The 17,763-nt window shown below is 42.8% G+C and overlaps 1 protein-coding gene across 3 annotated transcripts in view; it reads right to left on the bottom strand.

Moving 5' to 3' along the window:
- Positions 1-17,763, bottom strand: part of ippk (inositol 1,3,4,5,6-pentakisphosphate 2-kinase) — a 105,298-nt gene that overhangs the window by 20,667 nt on the left and 66,868 nt on the right. For all 3 annotated transcript variants that reach the window (XR_003935375.1, XR_003935376.1, XM_030133499.1), the window contains exon 8: positions 17,362-17,434. Coding sequence is in view for 1 of the 3 variants with exons in the window: in XM_030133499.1 (XP_029989359.1) it covers positions 17,362-17,434 (73 nt within the window). In the remaining 2 variants the exon portion in view is untranslated. The remainder of the gene's footprint in view (positions 1-17,361; positions 17,435-17,763) is intronic.

Genomic DNA, 17,763 nt, shown 5'->3' with positions numbered 1-17,763 from the left:
ACTCATCATGTGTTATGCTCTCTTTCCCTTCCATCACACGACAGCGCGAGCCTTCATTTAACACATGTCGATTCTCTCATCTTTCTACATGAAAAATGGAGTGCAAGGTAGTGATATGTGGATCAGCGGACCTGGGTCAGGTTGGTCCATAAAATGTCACTTTATAACCCAAAACAAAACAAAGAAAAACCCAACATGCATCACTAGTGCAAGGCCAAGACTGAAGGAAGAAGACGACTCAGAGTAAACTGACTGTGATCTAGAAAAACTCTGGTCTAAGTAACGTTCTGTGAACCATGGAAGCACCACCAATACTGAATAATAATGTGGACAGCCAGTGGGTTTGGATTGTTCTGTTCATTTATTTCATGAAGACAATGAGCTCTTTTCTCTAACATGCTATGCATCTTTTCTGCCACCGTCTGAACCTTTTCCCACTTTATGTTAACTTAAATTTAAAAGAAAATTCAAGGTGTTTGCCTATGTTTAGTTTGTTAAATGTCTGAGGACTGTTGATACTTGTGTCTTGCAAGTTTTTTATTCTGCTCTTTGCTATACATTAATGTTCCAGTGAACGTTAATACAAGTTGCTCATTGTTGAATGGCTGTGTGTCTGTATTGTTCCTCCACTGCCAATGTGATGTGATCACACGACAAGTCGCCTTAACTTCGACTTTATTGGCAAATGAGTCTGTCTGAAAAAATCTGAAGTCACTAATGCCCTAGTGTGCTAACATACAGCATTACAGTCTGGTATGCCAGCCTCACTGTAAAGGACAGGACAGCCCTGCAGGGGGTCATAAAATTGGCACAGAAGATCATCAGCCACCCCCTGCCCTACCAAGAGGACATTGCAGACTCTCGGGGGCTCAGCAGGGCAAAGAAGATCCTCCATGACCCATCCCACCCTGGTCATAGCCTCTCTGACCAGCTGCCCTGCGGCAGAAGGTACAGGATTTTGAGGCAGCACTTGAATAGACTCAAAACACTTTTTACCCCTGGGACACCAGGCTCTTAAACAATAAAATGTGCAATATTTGAGGGATGTGTGGGTGAGAGAGAGTCTATAGTTTCCAGTATGCTGTATTGTATTGTTTTTACATTGTGTGCTTTTATATTTAGTGTTTTTATAGTTATATTTATTGCTATTTATCATTGCACTTTGGTAAGGGCATCCTGAACCAATTTCGTTGTTACATGGAGTACAATGACAATTAAAGCCACAAGCGGCATCTAAAGGCCCTCGCCACGGGCACGTCCAGTAGAAGTATGTCCATCGTTCAGCAGGTGGCGCTCTAGCACCAAATTTCTATAACTTCTGATGAGTGGGTGTAGGCCTGGGAGATTGACAACTGATTCAAATTTGAGGCAGATCTTTGTTCGTATGTCCACACTAAAGAAATTTTTGTATAAGTAAATCTGTAGGGGGCGCTATGCAGCTAAAATCAAATTCCTTCCATTGAATGGGTGTAGGCCTGCGAGATGTACCACTGAGTCAAATTTGAGCCAAATCGGTGTTCGTATGTCCAAATTAATGCAATTTTCATGATGGTAAATTTGTAGGGGGCGCTATCTAGCAAAACGGCAATTTCTTTTGATAAATGGGTGTAGGCCTGGGAGATTGACAACTGATTCAAATTTGAGCCAAATTGGTGTTTGTATGTCTAACGTGAAGTAATTTTCGTAAAGGTAAAATTGTAGGGGCGCTATGGCACCGAATTTCAAATTTTTCTGATAAATGGGTGTATGCCTGAGAGATAGACGTCTGAGTCAAATTTGAGCCAAATCGTTTTGTAAATCTACATTTGTAGGGGGCACTATAGTGCGAAATTTCAATTTCTTTCAATAAATGGGTGTAGGCCTGGGAGATAGACGTCTGAGTCAAATTTCAGCCAAATCGGTGTTTGTATGTCTGAGCTGAAGCAATTTTTGTGATTGCAAATTTTCGAAAAAACTTTGCAAAGTTTGTAACCTCGTCGCATAAAAACGGTGACACCGATTCAAAAAATTCGGATAACTTTTGATGTCCCACTTCTCTAGATACTGTACACCGATTTTGAGCTCATTCGGCCAAAAGTCTTAGTAGGAGACAGTTAAAATACGTCAGCGAAAACGCTGACTCAGCATTTTGGAAATTTCAATCCAATATGGCCGACTAAGAGTTGGTTTAGGGGCATGGCCATAATAATATTTTTTGGTTGTCTTCTCATGATGAATCTGTGTACTAATTTTCGTGGCTCTACGACAAACTTTATGTTGGACAAGCTCCCATTGGCGCAATGCATTTCCACTTTTCAAGGGGGCGCTGCCGCAACATTTCTTTACGGACCTCTACGAAACCTATATGTAAATTCAATTTCTCGCACTTCTGAATTTTAGGCAAAATTTGGTGAGTTTTCGTAAATGTTCAGAGGGTCAAAATTGAGCTCAAAGACAGGAGAAAAATTAGAATCTGAGCAAGAACAATATAGCCGTTTCTATGGCAACCACAGCAACCACATATTTGGCCTCATTTGAAAGCTCTCGGGCTCCCTCACATGTCTGTGGGGTCAGATGTCACGTGTCGTGCAGTTACACACAAGTGACTGACCCCGAGTGGGCGTGTCCCATTGACTCCCATTCATTCTGAGCAGGTGTAAATATGCGATTTGTGCACGTCATGTACATCTTCGGAAAGGTCTCAGTGCCGTGAATGTGAATATGTGTGAGAGTGGCGACAGTGGTGAAAGGCGACCGCGTCACTAGCGATTTTGTCCCCATGCGCCCACTGCAGACTCAATAGGCCCTGCGCCGGCTTTACTCAGCTCAGGCCTAATAAAGCCTATTCTATTCTATTCTAAAAAATCCCAAATAGCTTCATACTGTCTACTAGAACTTATAAAGCTTTCTTTTTCTTATTTGTTAGACAGATGGAAAACAAGTTAATTCTTTTACCTTGACATGTTTTGGCTACAACCTGTAGCTTTCCTCAGATTATGCCCCCTATGGCCTGGCATCCCACAGAGGACAGCATCCCAGGTGTAGGATAAGGTGTAGGATCCCTCATTCCTGTTCATGGTCCTTGGGGCCTGTTTTTTGATTTCTATGGCCTCTCTGATCCATCAGTGGTATTTGTTGGTTTCTGAGCAGATGACCATGGCTTCTTAGAAAGCCCAGCCTTGACCCTGGAGTTTTAGCTAGCTATAGACCCATATCAAATCTCCATTCAAATTTAAGATTCTGGAGAAAATAGTAGCCAATCACTTATGTGACTTCCAACAGTCTATTTGAGAATTTCCAGTCAGGTTTTAGGGGTCATCATAGTACAGAAACGGCATTGGTCAAAGTTACCATTGACCTTTTAATGCCGTCAGATCAGGGTCTTGTTCATATACTGGTTTTATTTGTCCTTAGTGCAGCTTTCAACACTGTCGACCATCACATCCTCCCGCTATGATTGGAACAATCAATTAGTATTAAAGGATCGGCATTAACCCTATTTAAACAGATCGTTTTCAGTTTGTTAAAGTTAACAATGAATCTTCTCAGTTCACTTCTCAGTTCCTCAAGGCTCTGTTCTTGGACTAATACTGTTTATCTGATACATGCTTCCTTTAGGAAACTTAATACAGAAACACTATGTCAACTTTCATTGTTACATAGATGATACCCAATTATATTTAGGCCCGAGCCGAGTAACACCGGCGCAGGGCCTATTGAGTCTGCAGTGGGCGCCTGGGGACGAAATCACCTGTGACGCAGTCGCCTTTCACCACTGTCGCCACTCTCACTCATATTCACATTAATGGCAGTGAGACCTTTCAGAATATGTACATATCATGGACACAAACTACATATTTACATCTGCTTGGAATGAATGGGAGTCAATGGGCCACACCCACGTGGGGTCAGTCATGTGTGTGTAAGTGCACAGCACGTGACATTGGACCCCACAGACATGTGGGGGACCTCGAGACCTTTCAAATAAAGCCAAATACGTAGTTGCCAAAGAAATGGATATGTTGTTCCTGCTCATATTATTTATTTAGGCCCGAGCCGAGAAAAGCCGGCGCAGGGCCTATTGAGTCTGCAGTGGGCACATGGGGACGAAATCGCCAGTGACGCGGTCACCTTTCGCCACTGTCGCCACTCTCACACATATTCACATTCACGGCACTGAGACCTTTCTGACGATGTACATGACGTGCACAAATCGCATATTTACACCTGCTCAGAATGAATGGGAGTCAATGGGACACGCCCAGTCGGGGTCAGTCACGTGGGTGTAAGTGCACGACATGTGACATTGGACCCCACAGACATGTGGGGGACCTCGAGACCTTTCAAATAAAGCCAAATACGTAGTTGCCAAAGAAATGGATATTTGTTCCTGCTCATATTATTTATTTAGGCCCGAGCCGAGAAAAGCCGGCGCAGGGCCTATTGAGTCTGCAGTGGGCACATGGGGACGAAATCGCCAGTGACGCGGTCGCCTTTCGCCACTGTCGCCACTCTCACACATATTCACATTCACGGCACTGAGACCTTTCTGACGATGTACATGACATGTGCACAAATCGCATATTTACACCTGCTCAGAATGAATGGGAGTCAATGGGACACGCCCAGTCGGGGTCAGTCACGTGGGTGTAAGTGCACGACATGTGACATCTGACCCCACACACATGTGGGGGACCTCGAGAGCTTTCAAATAAGACCAAATACGTGCTTGCCATAGAAACGGCTATCTTGTTCTTGCTCAGATTCTTATTAGGCCCGAGCCGAGTAAAGCCAGCACAGGGCCTATTGAGTCTGAAAGCCGGCGCAAGGCCTACTGAGTCTGCAGTGGGCGCATGGGGACAAAATCGCCAGTGACGCGGTCGCCTTTCGCCACTGTCGCTACTCTCACACATATTCACATTCACGGCACTGAGACCTTTCCGAAGATGTACATGACATGTACACAAATCGCATATTTACACCTGCTCTGAAAGAATGGGAGTCAATGGGAGACGCCCACTCGGGGTCAGTCACGTGGGTTTAAGTGGACGACACGTGACCTCGGACCCCACAGACATGTTGGGGAGCTCGAGAGCTTCAAAATATGGCCAAATACGTGGTTGCCACGGAAACAGCTATATTGTTCTTGCTCAGATTATTATTTTTTTTTTTTATTAGGCCCGAGCCGAGTAAAGCCGGCACAGGGCCTATTGAGTCTGCATTGGGCACATGGGGACGAAATCGCCAGTGACGTGGTCGCCTTTCGCCACTCTCACACATTCACATTCATGGCACTGAGACCTTTCCGAAGATGTATATGACATGTGCACATATCGCATATTTACACCTGCTCTGAATGAATGGGAGTCAATGGGACACGCCCACTCGGGGTCAGTCACGTGTGTGTAAGTGCACGACACGTGACATCTGACCCCACAGACATGTGGGGGACCTCAAGACCTTTCAAATAAAGTCAAATACGTGGTTACCACGGAGACGGCTATATTGTTCTTGCTCAGATTATTATTAGGCCTGAGCCGAGTAAAGCCGGCGCAGGGCCTATTGAGTCTGCAGTGGGCGCATGGGGACGAAATCACCAGTGACGTGGTCGCCTTTCACCACTGTTGCCACTCTCACACATATTCACATTCACGGCACTGAGACCTTTCCGACGATGTATGACATGTGCACAAATCGCATATTTACACCTGCTCAGAATGAATGGGAGTCAATGGGACACGCCCACTCGGGGTCAGTCATGTGGGTGTAAGTGCACGACACGTGACATCTGACCCCACAGACATGTGGGGGACCTCGAGACCTTTCAAATAAAGTCAAATACGTGGTTGCCACGGAAACGCCTACATTGTTCTTGCTCAGATTATTATTATTTTTATTTATTTTTTAGGCCTGAGCCGAGTAAAGCCGGCGCAGGGTCTACTGAGTCTGCAGTGGGCGCATGGGGACAAAATCGCCAGTGGCGCGGTCGCCTTTCGCCACTGTCGCCACTCTCACACATATTCACATTCACGGCACTGAGACCTTTCTGACGATGTACATGACATGCGCACAAATCGCATATTTACATCTGCTCAGAATGAATGGGAGTCAACGGGACACGCCCAGTCGCGGTCAGTCATGTGGGTGTAAGTGCACGACACGTGACCTCTGACCCCACAGACATGTGGGGGACCTCGAGAGCTTGGACATAAGGCCAAATACGTGGTTGCCATAGAAACGGCTATATTGTTCTTGCTCAGATTCTTATTTTTCTTTATTTCTTTATTTTTTTTATTAGGCTCGAGCCGAGTAAAGCCGGCGCAGGGCCTATTGAGTCTGCAGTGGGCACATGGGGACGAAATCGCCAGTGACGCGGTCGCCTTTCGCCACTGTCGCCACTCTCACACATATTCACATTCACGGCACTGAGACCTTTCCGACGATGTACATGACATGTGCACAAGTCGCATATGTACACCTGCTAAGAATGAATGGGAGTCAATGGGACACGCCCACTCGGGGTCAGTCATGTGGGTGTAAGTGCACGACACGTGACCTCTGACCCCACAGACATGTGGGGGACCTCGAGAGCTTTCACATTAGGCCAAATATGTGGTTGCCATAGAAAGGGCTATATTGTTCTTGCTCAGATTCTTATTATTAGGCCCGAGCCGAGTAAAGCCGGCGCAGGGCCTATTGAGACTGCAGTGGGCGCATGGGGACGAAATCGCCAGTGACACGGTCGCCTTTCGCCACTGTCGCCACTCTCACACATATTCACATTCACAGCACTGAGACCTTTCCAACGATGTATATGACATGTGCACAAATCGCATATTTACACCTGCTCAGAATGAATGGGTGTCAATGGGACACGCCCAGTCGCGGTCAGTCATGTGGGTGTAAGTGCACGACACGTGACATTTGACCCCACAGACATGTGGGGGACCTCGAGAGCTTTGACATAAGGCCAAATACGTGGTTGCCATAGAAATGGCTATATTGTTCTTGCTCAGATTCTTATTATTTTTCTTTCTTTCTTTTTTTTTATTTATTTTTCTTCTCCTGTCTTTGAGCTCAATTTTGACCCCCTGAACATTTATGAAAACTCACCAAATTTGCCGAAAATTCAGGAGTGCGAGAAATTGAATTTACATATAGGTTTCGTAGATGTTGGTAAAGAAATGTTGCTGCAGCGCCCCCTTGAAAAGTGAAAATGCATTGCGCCAATGGGAGCACGCCCAACATAAAGTTTGTCATAGAGCCACGAAAATCGGTACACAGATTCATCATGAGGAGACAAACAAAAAATATTATTATGGCCACGCCCCTAAACCCACCCTTACTCGGCCATATTGGATTGAAATTTCCAAAATGCTGAGTCAGCGTTTTCGCTGACGTTGTATTTTAACTATCTCCTACTAAGCCGTTTGGCCAAATGAGCTCAAAATCGGTGTGCAGTATCTAGACAAGTGGGGCATCAAAAGTTAGCCGAATTTTTTGAATCGGTGTCACCGTTTTTGTGCGACGAGATTGCAAACTTTGCAAAGTTTTTTCGAAAATTTACCATCACAAAACTTGCTTCAGCTCAGACATACAAACACCGATTAGGCTGAAATTTGACTCAGACGTCCATCTCCCAGGCTTACACCCATTTATTCAAAGAAATTGAAATTTCGCACTATAGCGCCCCCTACAAATGTACATTTACAAAAATGACATCAGTTCGGACATACGAACACTGATTTGGCTGAAATTTGACTCAGACATCTGTCTCCTAGGCCTACACCTATTTGTCAAAAGAAATTGAAATTTTGCACTACAGCGCCCCCTACAAAAAAATTTTATAATTTTTTATTAAAATTGCTTCAGTTCGGACATACGAACACCGATTTGGCTCAGATTTGACTCAGATGTCTATCTCCCAGGCCTACACCCATTTATCAGAAAAATTTGAAATTTGGTGCCATAGCGCCCCCTACAAATTTACCTTTACGAAAATAACTTCACTTCAGATATACGAACACCAATTTGGCTCAAATTTGAATCAGCTGTCAATCTCCCAGGCCTACACCCATTTATCAGAAGAAATTGCCATGTCGCTCAGTAGCGCCCCCTACAAATTTACCTTCACGAAAATTGCATTAATTCAGACATATGAACACCGATTTGGCTCAAATTTGACTCAGTGGTACATCTCACAGGCCTACACCCATTCAATGGAACAAATTGAATTTCGGCTTATATCGCCCCCTACAGATTTACTTATACAACAATTTCTCTAGTTTGGACATACGAATACTGATTTGTCTCAAATTTGAGTCAATTGTCAATCTCCCAGGCCTACGCCTATTCATAGAGAATCAGTATCTAGAGAAGTGGGGCATCAAAAGTTATTTTTTGGATTGGTGTCAGTGTTTTTGTGTGACGACGTCGCATACTTTGCAAAGTTTCGTCGCGAATTTACCATTACAAAAATTGCTTCAGCTCAGACATACAAACACCGATTTGGCTCAAATTTGACTCAGACGTCCATCTCCCAGGCCTACACCCATTTTATAAAAAAAAAATTGAAATTTCGCACTATAGCGCCCCCTACAAGTGTACATTTAAAAAAATGACATCAGTTCGGAGATACGAACACCAATTTGGCTCACATTTGACTCAGACATCTGTCTCCCAAGCCTACACCTATTTGTCAAAAGAAACTGAAATTTCGCAATACCGCGCCCCCTACAAGTTTTTTTTTTTTTTTTTTTTTTTTAATAAAATTGCTTCAGTTTGGACATACGAACACCAATTTGGCTCAAATTTGACTCAGATGTCGATCTCTCAGGCCTACACCCACATATCAGAAAAAAATTGCAATTTGGCGCTATAGCGCCCCCTACAATTTTACCTTTACGAAAATTACTTTACTTCAGACATACAAACACCAATTTGGCTGAAATTTGACTCAGACATCCATCTCCCAGGCCTACACCCATTTACTAAAAGAAATTGAAATTTCGCACTATAGCGCCCCCTACAAATGTACATTTACAAAAATTACATCAGTTCAGACATACAAACACCGATTTGGCTCAAATTTGACTCAGACATCTGTCTCCCAGGCCTACACCTATTTGTCAAAAGAAACTGAAATTTCGCACTACAGCGCCCCCTTCAAGTTTTTTTAAATTTTTTTTAATTAAAATTGCTTCAGTTCGGACATACGAACACCAATTTGGCTCAAATTTGACTCAGACGTCTATCTCTCAGGCCTACACCAATTTGTCAGAAAAATTTGAAATTTGGAGCTATAGTGCCCCCTACAATTTGACCTTCACGAAAATTACTTCACTTCAGACATACGAACACCAATTTGGCTCAAATTTGAATAATTTGTTAATCTCCCAGGCCTACACCCATTTATCAAAAGAAATTTCCATTTCACTCATTAGCGCCCCCTACAAATTTACCTTCACGAAAATTGCATTACTTCGGACATACGACCACCGATTTGGCTCAAATTTGACTCACTGGTACATCTTGCAGGCCTATACCCATTCAATGGAAAAAATTTAATTTTAGCTGCATAGCACCCCCTACAGATTTACTTATACAAAAATTTCCTTACTTCGGACATACGAGCAATGATTTCCCTCAAATTTGAATCAGTTGTCAATCTCCAAGACCTACACCCATTCATGAGAAGAAACTGAAATTTGGTGCTAGAGCGCCACCTGCTGAACGATGGGCATACTTCCACTGGACGTGCCCTTGGCGAGGGCCTTTAGATGCCGCTTGCGGCTTTAATTAGGCCCGAGCCGAGTAAAGCCGGCGCAGGGCCTATTGAGTCTGCAGTGGGCGCATGGGGACGAAATTGCCAGTGACGCAGTCGCCTTTCGCCACTGTCGCCACTCTCACACATATTCACATTCACGGCACTGAGTCCTTTCCGACGATGTATATGACATGTGCACAAATCGCATATTTACACCTGCTCAGAATGAATGGTAGTCAATAGGACACGCGCACTCGGGGTTAGTCACATGGGTGTAAGTGCACGACACGTGACATCTGACCCCACAGACATGTGGGGGACCTCGAGAACTTTCAAAAAAGGGCAAATACGTGGTTGCCATAGAAACGGCTATATTGTTCTTGCTCAGATTATTATTATTTTTATTATTTTTTTAGGCCCGAGCCGAGTAAAGCCGGCAGAGGGCCTATTGAGTCTGCAGTGGGCGCATGGGGACAAAATCGCCAGTGACACGGTCGCCTTTCGCCATTGTCGCCACTCTCACACATATTCACATTCACGGCACTGAGACCTTTCCGAAGATGTATATGACATGTGCACAAATCGCATATTTACACCTGCTCAGAATGAATGGGAGTCAATGGGACACGCCCACTCGGGGTCAGTCATGTGGGTGTAAGTCCACGACACGTGACCTCTGACCCCACAGACATGTGGGGGACCTCGAGAGCTTTCAAATAAGGTCAAATATGTGGTTGCCATAGAAACGGCTATATTGTTCTTGCTCAGATTATTATTATTATTATTATTTTATTTTTGTGTTATTTTTCTTTCTCCTGCGCTTTGAGCTCAATTTTGACCCCCTCAACATTTACGAAAACTCACCAAATTTTGCACAAAATTCAGAAGTGCGAGAAATTGAATTCACGTATAGGTTTCGTAGATGTCGGTAAAGAAATGTTGCAGCAGCGCCCCCTTGAAAAGTGGAAATGCATTACGCCAATGGGAGCACGTCCAACATAAAGTTTGTCGTAGAGCCACGAAAATCGGTACACAGATTCATCATGAGGAGACAAACAAAAAATATTATTATGGCCATGCCCCTAAACCAACCCTTAGTCGGCCATATTGGATTGAAATTTCCAAAATGCTGAGACAGCGTTTTCGCTGACGTCGTATTTTAACTATCTCCTACTAAGCCGTTTGGCCGGATGAGCTCAAAATCGGTGTACAGTATCTAGAGAAGTGGGACATAAAAAGTCAGCCGAATTTTTTGAATCGGTGTCACCGTTTTTGTGTGACGAGGTTGCAAACTTGGCGAAGTTTTTTCAAAAATTTACCATTACAAAAATTGCTTCAGCTCAGACATACAAACACCGATTTGGCTGAAATTTGACTCAGACATCCATCTCCCTGGCCTACACCCATTTACTAAAAGAAATTGAAATTTCGCACTATAGCGCCCCCTACAAATGTACATTTACAAAAATTACATCAGTTCGGACATACAAACACCGATTTGGCTCAAATTTGACTCAGACATCTGTCTCCCAGGCCTACACCTATTTGTCAAAAGAAACTGAAATTTTGCACTACAGTGCCCCCTTCAAGTTTTTTTTAAATTTTTTTATTAAAATTGCTTCAGTTCGGACATACGAACACCAATTTGGCTCAAATTTGACTCAGACGTCTATCTCTCAGGCCTAAACCAATTTGTCAGAAAAATTTGAAATTTGGAGCTATAGTGCCCCCTACAATTTGACCTTCACGAAAATTACTTCACTTCAGACATACGAACACCAATTTGGCTCAAATTTGAATCATTTGTTAATCTCCCAGGCCTACACCCATTTATCAAAAGAAATTTCCATTTTGCTCATTAGCGCCCCCTACAAATTTACCTTCACGAAAATTGCATTACTTCGGACATACGACCACCGATTTGGCTCAAATTTGACTCAGTGGTACATCGTGCAGGCCTACACCCATTCAATTGAAGAAATTTAATGTTAGCTGCATAGCGCCCCCTACAGATTTACTTATACAAAAATTCCCTTACTTCGGACATACGAGCAATGATTTCCCTCAAATTTGAATCAGTTGTCAATCTCCCAGGCCTACACCCATTCATCAGAAGAAACTGAAATTTGGTGCTAGAGTGCCACCTGCTGAACGATGGGCATACTTCCACTGGACGTGCCCTTGGCGAGGGTCTGTAGATGCCGCTTGCGGCTTTAATTTATTTATTTTTTTTGTCTTATTTTTCTTTCTCCTGCGCTTTGAGCTCAATTTTGACCCTCTGAAAATTTACGAAAACTCACCAAATTTTGCCTAAAATTCAGAAGTGCGAGAAATTGAATTTACATATAGGTTTCGTAGATGTCGGTAAAGAAATGTTGCAGCAGCGCCCTCTTGAAAAGTGGAAATGCATTGCGCCAATGGGAGTGCGTCCAACATAAAGTTTGTCGTAGAGCCACGAAAATCGGTAGACAGATTCATCATGAGGAGACAAACAAAAAATATTATGGCCACGCCCCTAAACCAACCCTTTGTCGGCCATATTGGATTGAAATTTCCAAAATGCTGAGTCAGCGTTTTCGCCTAAGTTGTATTTTAACTATCTCCTACTAAGCCGTTTGGCCGAATGAGCTCGAAATCGGTGTACAGTATCTAGAGAAGTGGGGTATCAAAAGTTAGCCGAATTTTTTGAATTGGCATCACCGTTTTTGTGTGACGAGGTTGCAAACTTTGCGAAGTTTTTTCGAAAATTTACCATCACAAAAATTGCTTCAGCTAAGACATACAAACACCGATTTGGCTGAAATTTGACTCAGACATCTATCTCCCAGGCCTACACCCATTTATTAAAAGAAATTGACGTTTCGCACTATAGCGCCCCCTACAAATGTACATTTACAAAAATGACATCAGTTCGGACATACGAACACCGATTTGGCTCAAATTTGACTCAGACATCTGTCTCAAAGGCCTACACCTATTTATCAAAAGAAACTGAAATTTTTCACTACAGCGCCCCCTACAAAAATTTTCAATATTTTTTATTAAAATTGCTTCAGTTCGGACATACGAACACCGATTTGGCTCAAATTTGACTCAGACGTCTATATCCCAGGCCTACACCCATTTATCAGAAAAATTTTAAATTCGGCGCCATAGCGCCCCCTACAATGTTACCTTTACGAAAATTACTTCACGTTAGACATGTGAACACCAATGTGGCTCAAATTTGAATCAAATGTCAATCTCCCAGGCCTACACCCATTTATCAAAAGAAATTGCCACTTCGCTCAGTAGCGCCCCCTACAAATTTACCTTCACGAAAATTGCATCAGTTCAGACATACGAACACCGATTTGGCTCAAATTTGACTCAGTGGTACATCTCACGGGCCTACACCCATTCAATGGAACAAATTGAATTTTGGCTCATAGCGCCCCCTACAGATTTATTTATACAAAATTTTGTTCAGTTCGGACATACGAACACTGATTTGTCTCAAATCAATTGTCAATCTCCTAGGCCTACACCCATTTGTCAGAAGACACTGAAAATTCAGACAATAGCGCCCCCTACAAATTTACTTTCACGAAAATTGTAACAGTTCAGACATACGAACACCAATTTGGCTCAAATTTGACTCAGTGGTACATCTCGCAGGCCTACACCCATTCAATGGAACAATTTGAATTTTGGCTCCACAGCGCCCCCTACAGATTTATTTATATAAAAATTTGTTCAGTTCGGACTTATAAACAGTGATTTGTCTCAAATTTGAGTCAACTGTCAATCTCCCAGGCCTACACCCATTCATCAGAAGACATTGAAATTTGGTGCTAGAGCGCCACCTGCTGAATGATGAGCATACTTCTACTGGACGTGCCCTTGGTGAGGGCCTTTAGATGCCGCTTGCGGCTTTAATTTTTCTTTCTCCTGCACTTTGAGCTCAATTTATACCCTCTGAAGATTTACGAAAACTCACCAAATTTTGCCTAAAATTCAGAAGTGCGAGACATTTAATTTACATATAGGTTTCGTAGAGGTCGATAAAGAAATGTTGCGGCAGCGCCCACTTGAAAAGTGGTAATGCATTGCGCCAATGGGAGCAAGTCCAACATAAAGTTTGTTGTAGAGCCACGAAAATCGGTAGACAGATTCATCATGAAGAGACAAACAAAAAATATTATTGTGGCCACGCCCCAAAACCAACCCTTAGTCGGCCATATTGGATTGAAATTTCTGAAATGATGACTCAGCATCTTCGCTGACATCGTATTTTAACTATCTCCTCCTAAGCCGTTTGGCCAAATGAGCTCAAAATCGGTGTACAGTATCTAGAGAAGTGGGGCATCAAAAGTTAGCCGCATATTTTGAATCGGCATCACCATTTTTGTGCGACGAGGTTGCAAACTTTGCAAAGTTTTTTCGAAAATTTACCATTACAAAAATTGCTTCAGTTTAGACATACAAACACCGATTTGGCTGAAATTTGACTCAGACATCTATCTCCCAGGCCTACACCCATTTATTTAAAGAAATTGAAATTTCGCACTATAGCTCCCCCTACAAATGTACATTTACAAAAATGACATCAATTCGGACATACGAACACCGATTTTGCTCAAATTTGACTCAGACAACTTTCTCCCAGGCCTACACCTACTTGTCAAAAGAAACTGAAATTTTTCACTACAGCGCCCCCTACAAAATTTTTTTATATTTTTTTTATTAAAATTGCTTCAGTTCGGACATACGAAAACCGATTTGGCTCAAATTTGACTCAGACGTCTATCTCCCAGTCCTACACCCATTTATCAGAAAAATTTGAAATTCGGTGCCATAGCGCCCCCTACAATTTTACCTTTCCAGTGGTACATCTCGCAGGCCTACACCCATTTAACAGAAGAAATTTAATTTTAGCTGCATAGCGCCCCCTACAGATACTTATACAAAAATTTCTTTAGTTTGGACATACGAACAAAGATCTTCCTCAAATTTGAATCAGTTGTCAATCTCCCAGGCCTACACCCATTCATCAGAAGACATTGAAATTTGGTGCTAGAGCACCACCTTCTGAACGATGGACATACTTCTACTGGACGTGCCCGCTGCGAGGGCCTTTAGATGCCGCTTGCGGCTTTAATTATTTTTCTTTCTACTGTGTTTTGACCTCAAATTTGACCCCCTGAACATTTACAAAAACTCACCAAATTTTGCCCAAAATTCAGAAGTGCGAGAAATTTAATTTACATATAGGTTTCGTAGATCCCAGTAAAGAAATGCTGCGACAGCGCCCCCTTGAAAAGTGGAAATACATTACGCCAATGGGAGCATGTCCAACGTAAAGTTTGTCGTACAGCCACGAAAATCGGTACACAGATTCATTGTCAGGAGACAAACAAGAAATATTATTGTGGCCATGCCCCTAAACCAACCTTTAGTCAGCCATATTGGATTGAAATTTCCAAAATGCTGAGTCAGTGTTTTTGCTGACGTCGTATTTTAACTATCTCCTCCTTGGGCGTTTGGCCAAATGAGCTGAAAATCGGTGTACAGTATCTAGAGAAGTGGGGCATCAAAAATTAGCCATATTTTTGGGATCTGTGTCAGCGTTGTTGTGAGACGAGTTCGCAAACTTCGCGAAGTTTTTTTGAAAATTTACCATTACAAAAATTGCTTCAGCTCAAACATACGAACACTGATTTGGCTCAAATTTTAATCAGACATCTATCTCCCAGGCCTACACCCATTTGTTGAAAGAAATTGCAATTTCGCACTTTAGTGCTCCCTACAGCTTTATCTTTACAAAAATTGCTTCAGTTTGGACATGCGAACACCAATTTGGCTCAACTTTGAATCAGTGGTTAATCCCTGAGGCCTACATCCATTCATCAACAGAAATTGCTATTTCACACTATAGCGCCCCCTACAAATTTACCTTTACAAAAATTGCATCAGTTCGGACATATGAACACTGATTTGGCTCAAATTTGACTCTGTGGTACATTTCGCAGGCCTACACCCATTCAGTGGAAGAAATTGAAGTTTATGCTCCATAGCCCTCCCTACAGATTTTCTTTCACAAAAAAATTTTCTGTTCAGATATACAAAAACCGATTTGCCTCAAATTTGAGTCAACTATCAGTCTCCTCAGGCCTATACCCATTCATCAAAAGAAATTGAAATTTGCAGCTATAGCGCCCCCTACAGATTTACCTTTACCAAAATTGTCTCAGTTTGTACATATGAAGACCAATTTGCCTTAAATTTGAATCAGTTGTCAATCTCCCAGGCCTACACCCATTCATCCATCAAAAGGCATTAAAATTTGGTGCTAGAGCGCCACCTTCTGAATGATGGACATACTTGTAGTGTACGTGCCCGTGGTGAGGGCCTTTCAATGGCGCTTGCGGCTTTAATTATCCATTAAACCTGATGGCCAGCTAACTAAACTACAGGAGTGCATTAAAGATACTCAAAATTGGATGACCAACAACTTTCTGCTGTTAAACTCTGACAAAACTGAAATTATTGTGCTTGGCCCAAAAACTGTTGGGGATGCAGTGTCTAGTGAAGTGGTCACCATGGATGGTGTTAACATGGAGACCAAAATCACCGTGAAGAATCTAGGTGGTATTTTCAATGAGGATTTATCATTTAACTCTCACATCAAACACATTTCTAGAACTGCCTTTTTTCATCTGTGTAATATTGCTAAAATCAGGCATATTTTAACACAGAATAATGCACAAAAACTAATCCATGCTTTTACATCCAGACTACATTGTTGTAATTCACTTAAATTAATCCAAAATGCTGCTGCCCATGTAGTGACTAGAAACAGTATCAGAGACCATATTTCTCCTGTCTTGGCTTCTCTGCACTGGCTCCCTTAAAAGCCAGGATAAACTTTAAAATACTCCTCACTTCCAAAGCCCTTCATGGCCAGGCATCTACTTATCTGAAAGAGCCCTAAACTGTCAACATGCAGGCTTACTGGTGGTTTCTAGAATCTCCAAAAGGGGGACAGGAGCTAGAGCCTTCAGCTATCAAGCTCCTCTATTGTGGAACCACCTCCTTGCCTCAGTCCAGGAGGCAGACACCCTCTGTACATTTAAGAGGAGGAAGAAAACTGTCCTTTATGACAAAGCTTATAGTTAGGGCAGATCAGTCTGATCTGAGTTCAGTTGATATAGACTTAGACTGGGAGACAGACAGACACAATAATATTAATGATGGATTAGATTTATATAGCGCTTTTGTATGAATACATACTCAAAGCGTGTACAGTGGATCCATTATTCATTCACTCACACATTCTCCCTCTGGTGGTGGTAAACTACATTTGTAGCCACAGCTGCCCTGGGGCAGACTGACGGAAGCGTGGCTGCCAATTCGCGCACACTCCGATCACCACTGAACATTTATACGCATTCGTACACCAGTGTGAGTAGCAGCACTGGAGGCAAGGAGGGTGAAGCGTCTTGCCCAAGGACACAACAGCGCACGACTGGGACAGAGCAGGATTCGAACTGCCAATCCTTCGGTTATTGGATGACCCGCTCTACGATCTGAGCCATGGCCGCCCCAACACAGACAGACAAACAGGAGTGGCTCACCTTGAAGATTTTGAAGTTGTTCTGAGGTTCTTCTATGAGGTGTCTAATGGCAAAGTGCATTCTCTGTCTGTTCCTGAACAATAAGAACAAGGAAATGTCAAAGAAACAAGAATTGAACTATTTAAATATGAAACATGTCAGTACTTCCATTAGTTTATAACGTCAACTTTTCCCACAAATCAATGAAAAACCTCCTAATGATGGATGGTCAGACAGTCGTCATGGCTCATTCTGTTTGACTCAGTAAATCAGGAGACAAGTCTTTATTTGCATCAACACTGAAGATTCAGAGTCCTACAGAAAGAAGTCTACTTGGTCCATGGGTCCAGAGGGGCTACCATGCACCCCTCGCCAGAACCCTCCATGAGTGATATCATTTTGTTCAGAGGATCATAACGATTA

This window comes from Sphaeramia orbicularis, chromosome 5 (genome assembly GCF_902148855.1).
Source record: "Sphaeramia orbicularis chromosome 5, fSphaOr1.1, whole genome shotgun sequence".
In the NCBI taxonomy this organism is placed as follows: domain Eukaryota; kingdom Metazoa; phylum Chordata; class Actinopteri; order Kurtiformes; family Apogonidae; genus Sphaeramia; species Sphaeramia orbicularis.
This window is presented reverse-complemented; position numbering and strand designations above follow the sequence as displayed.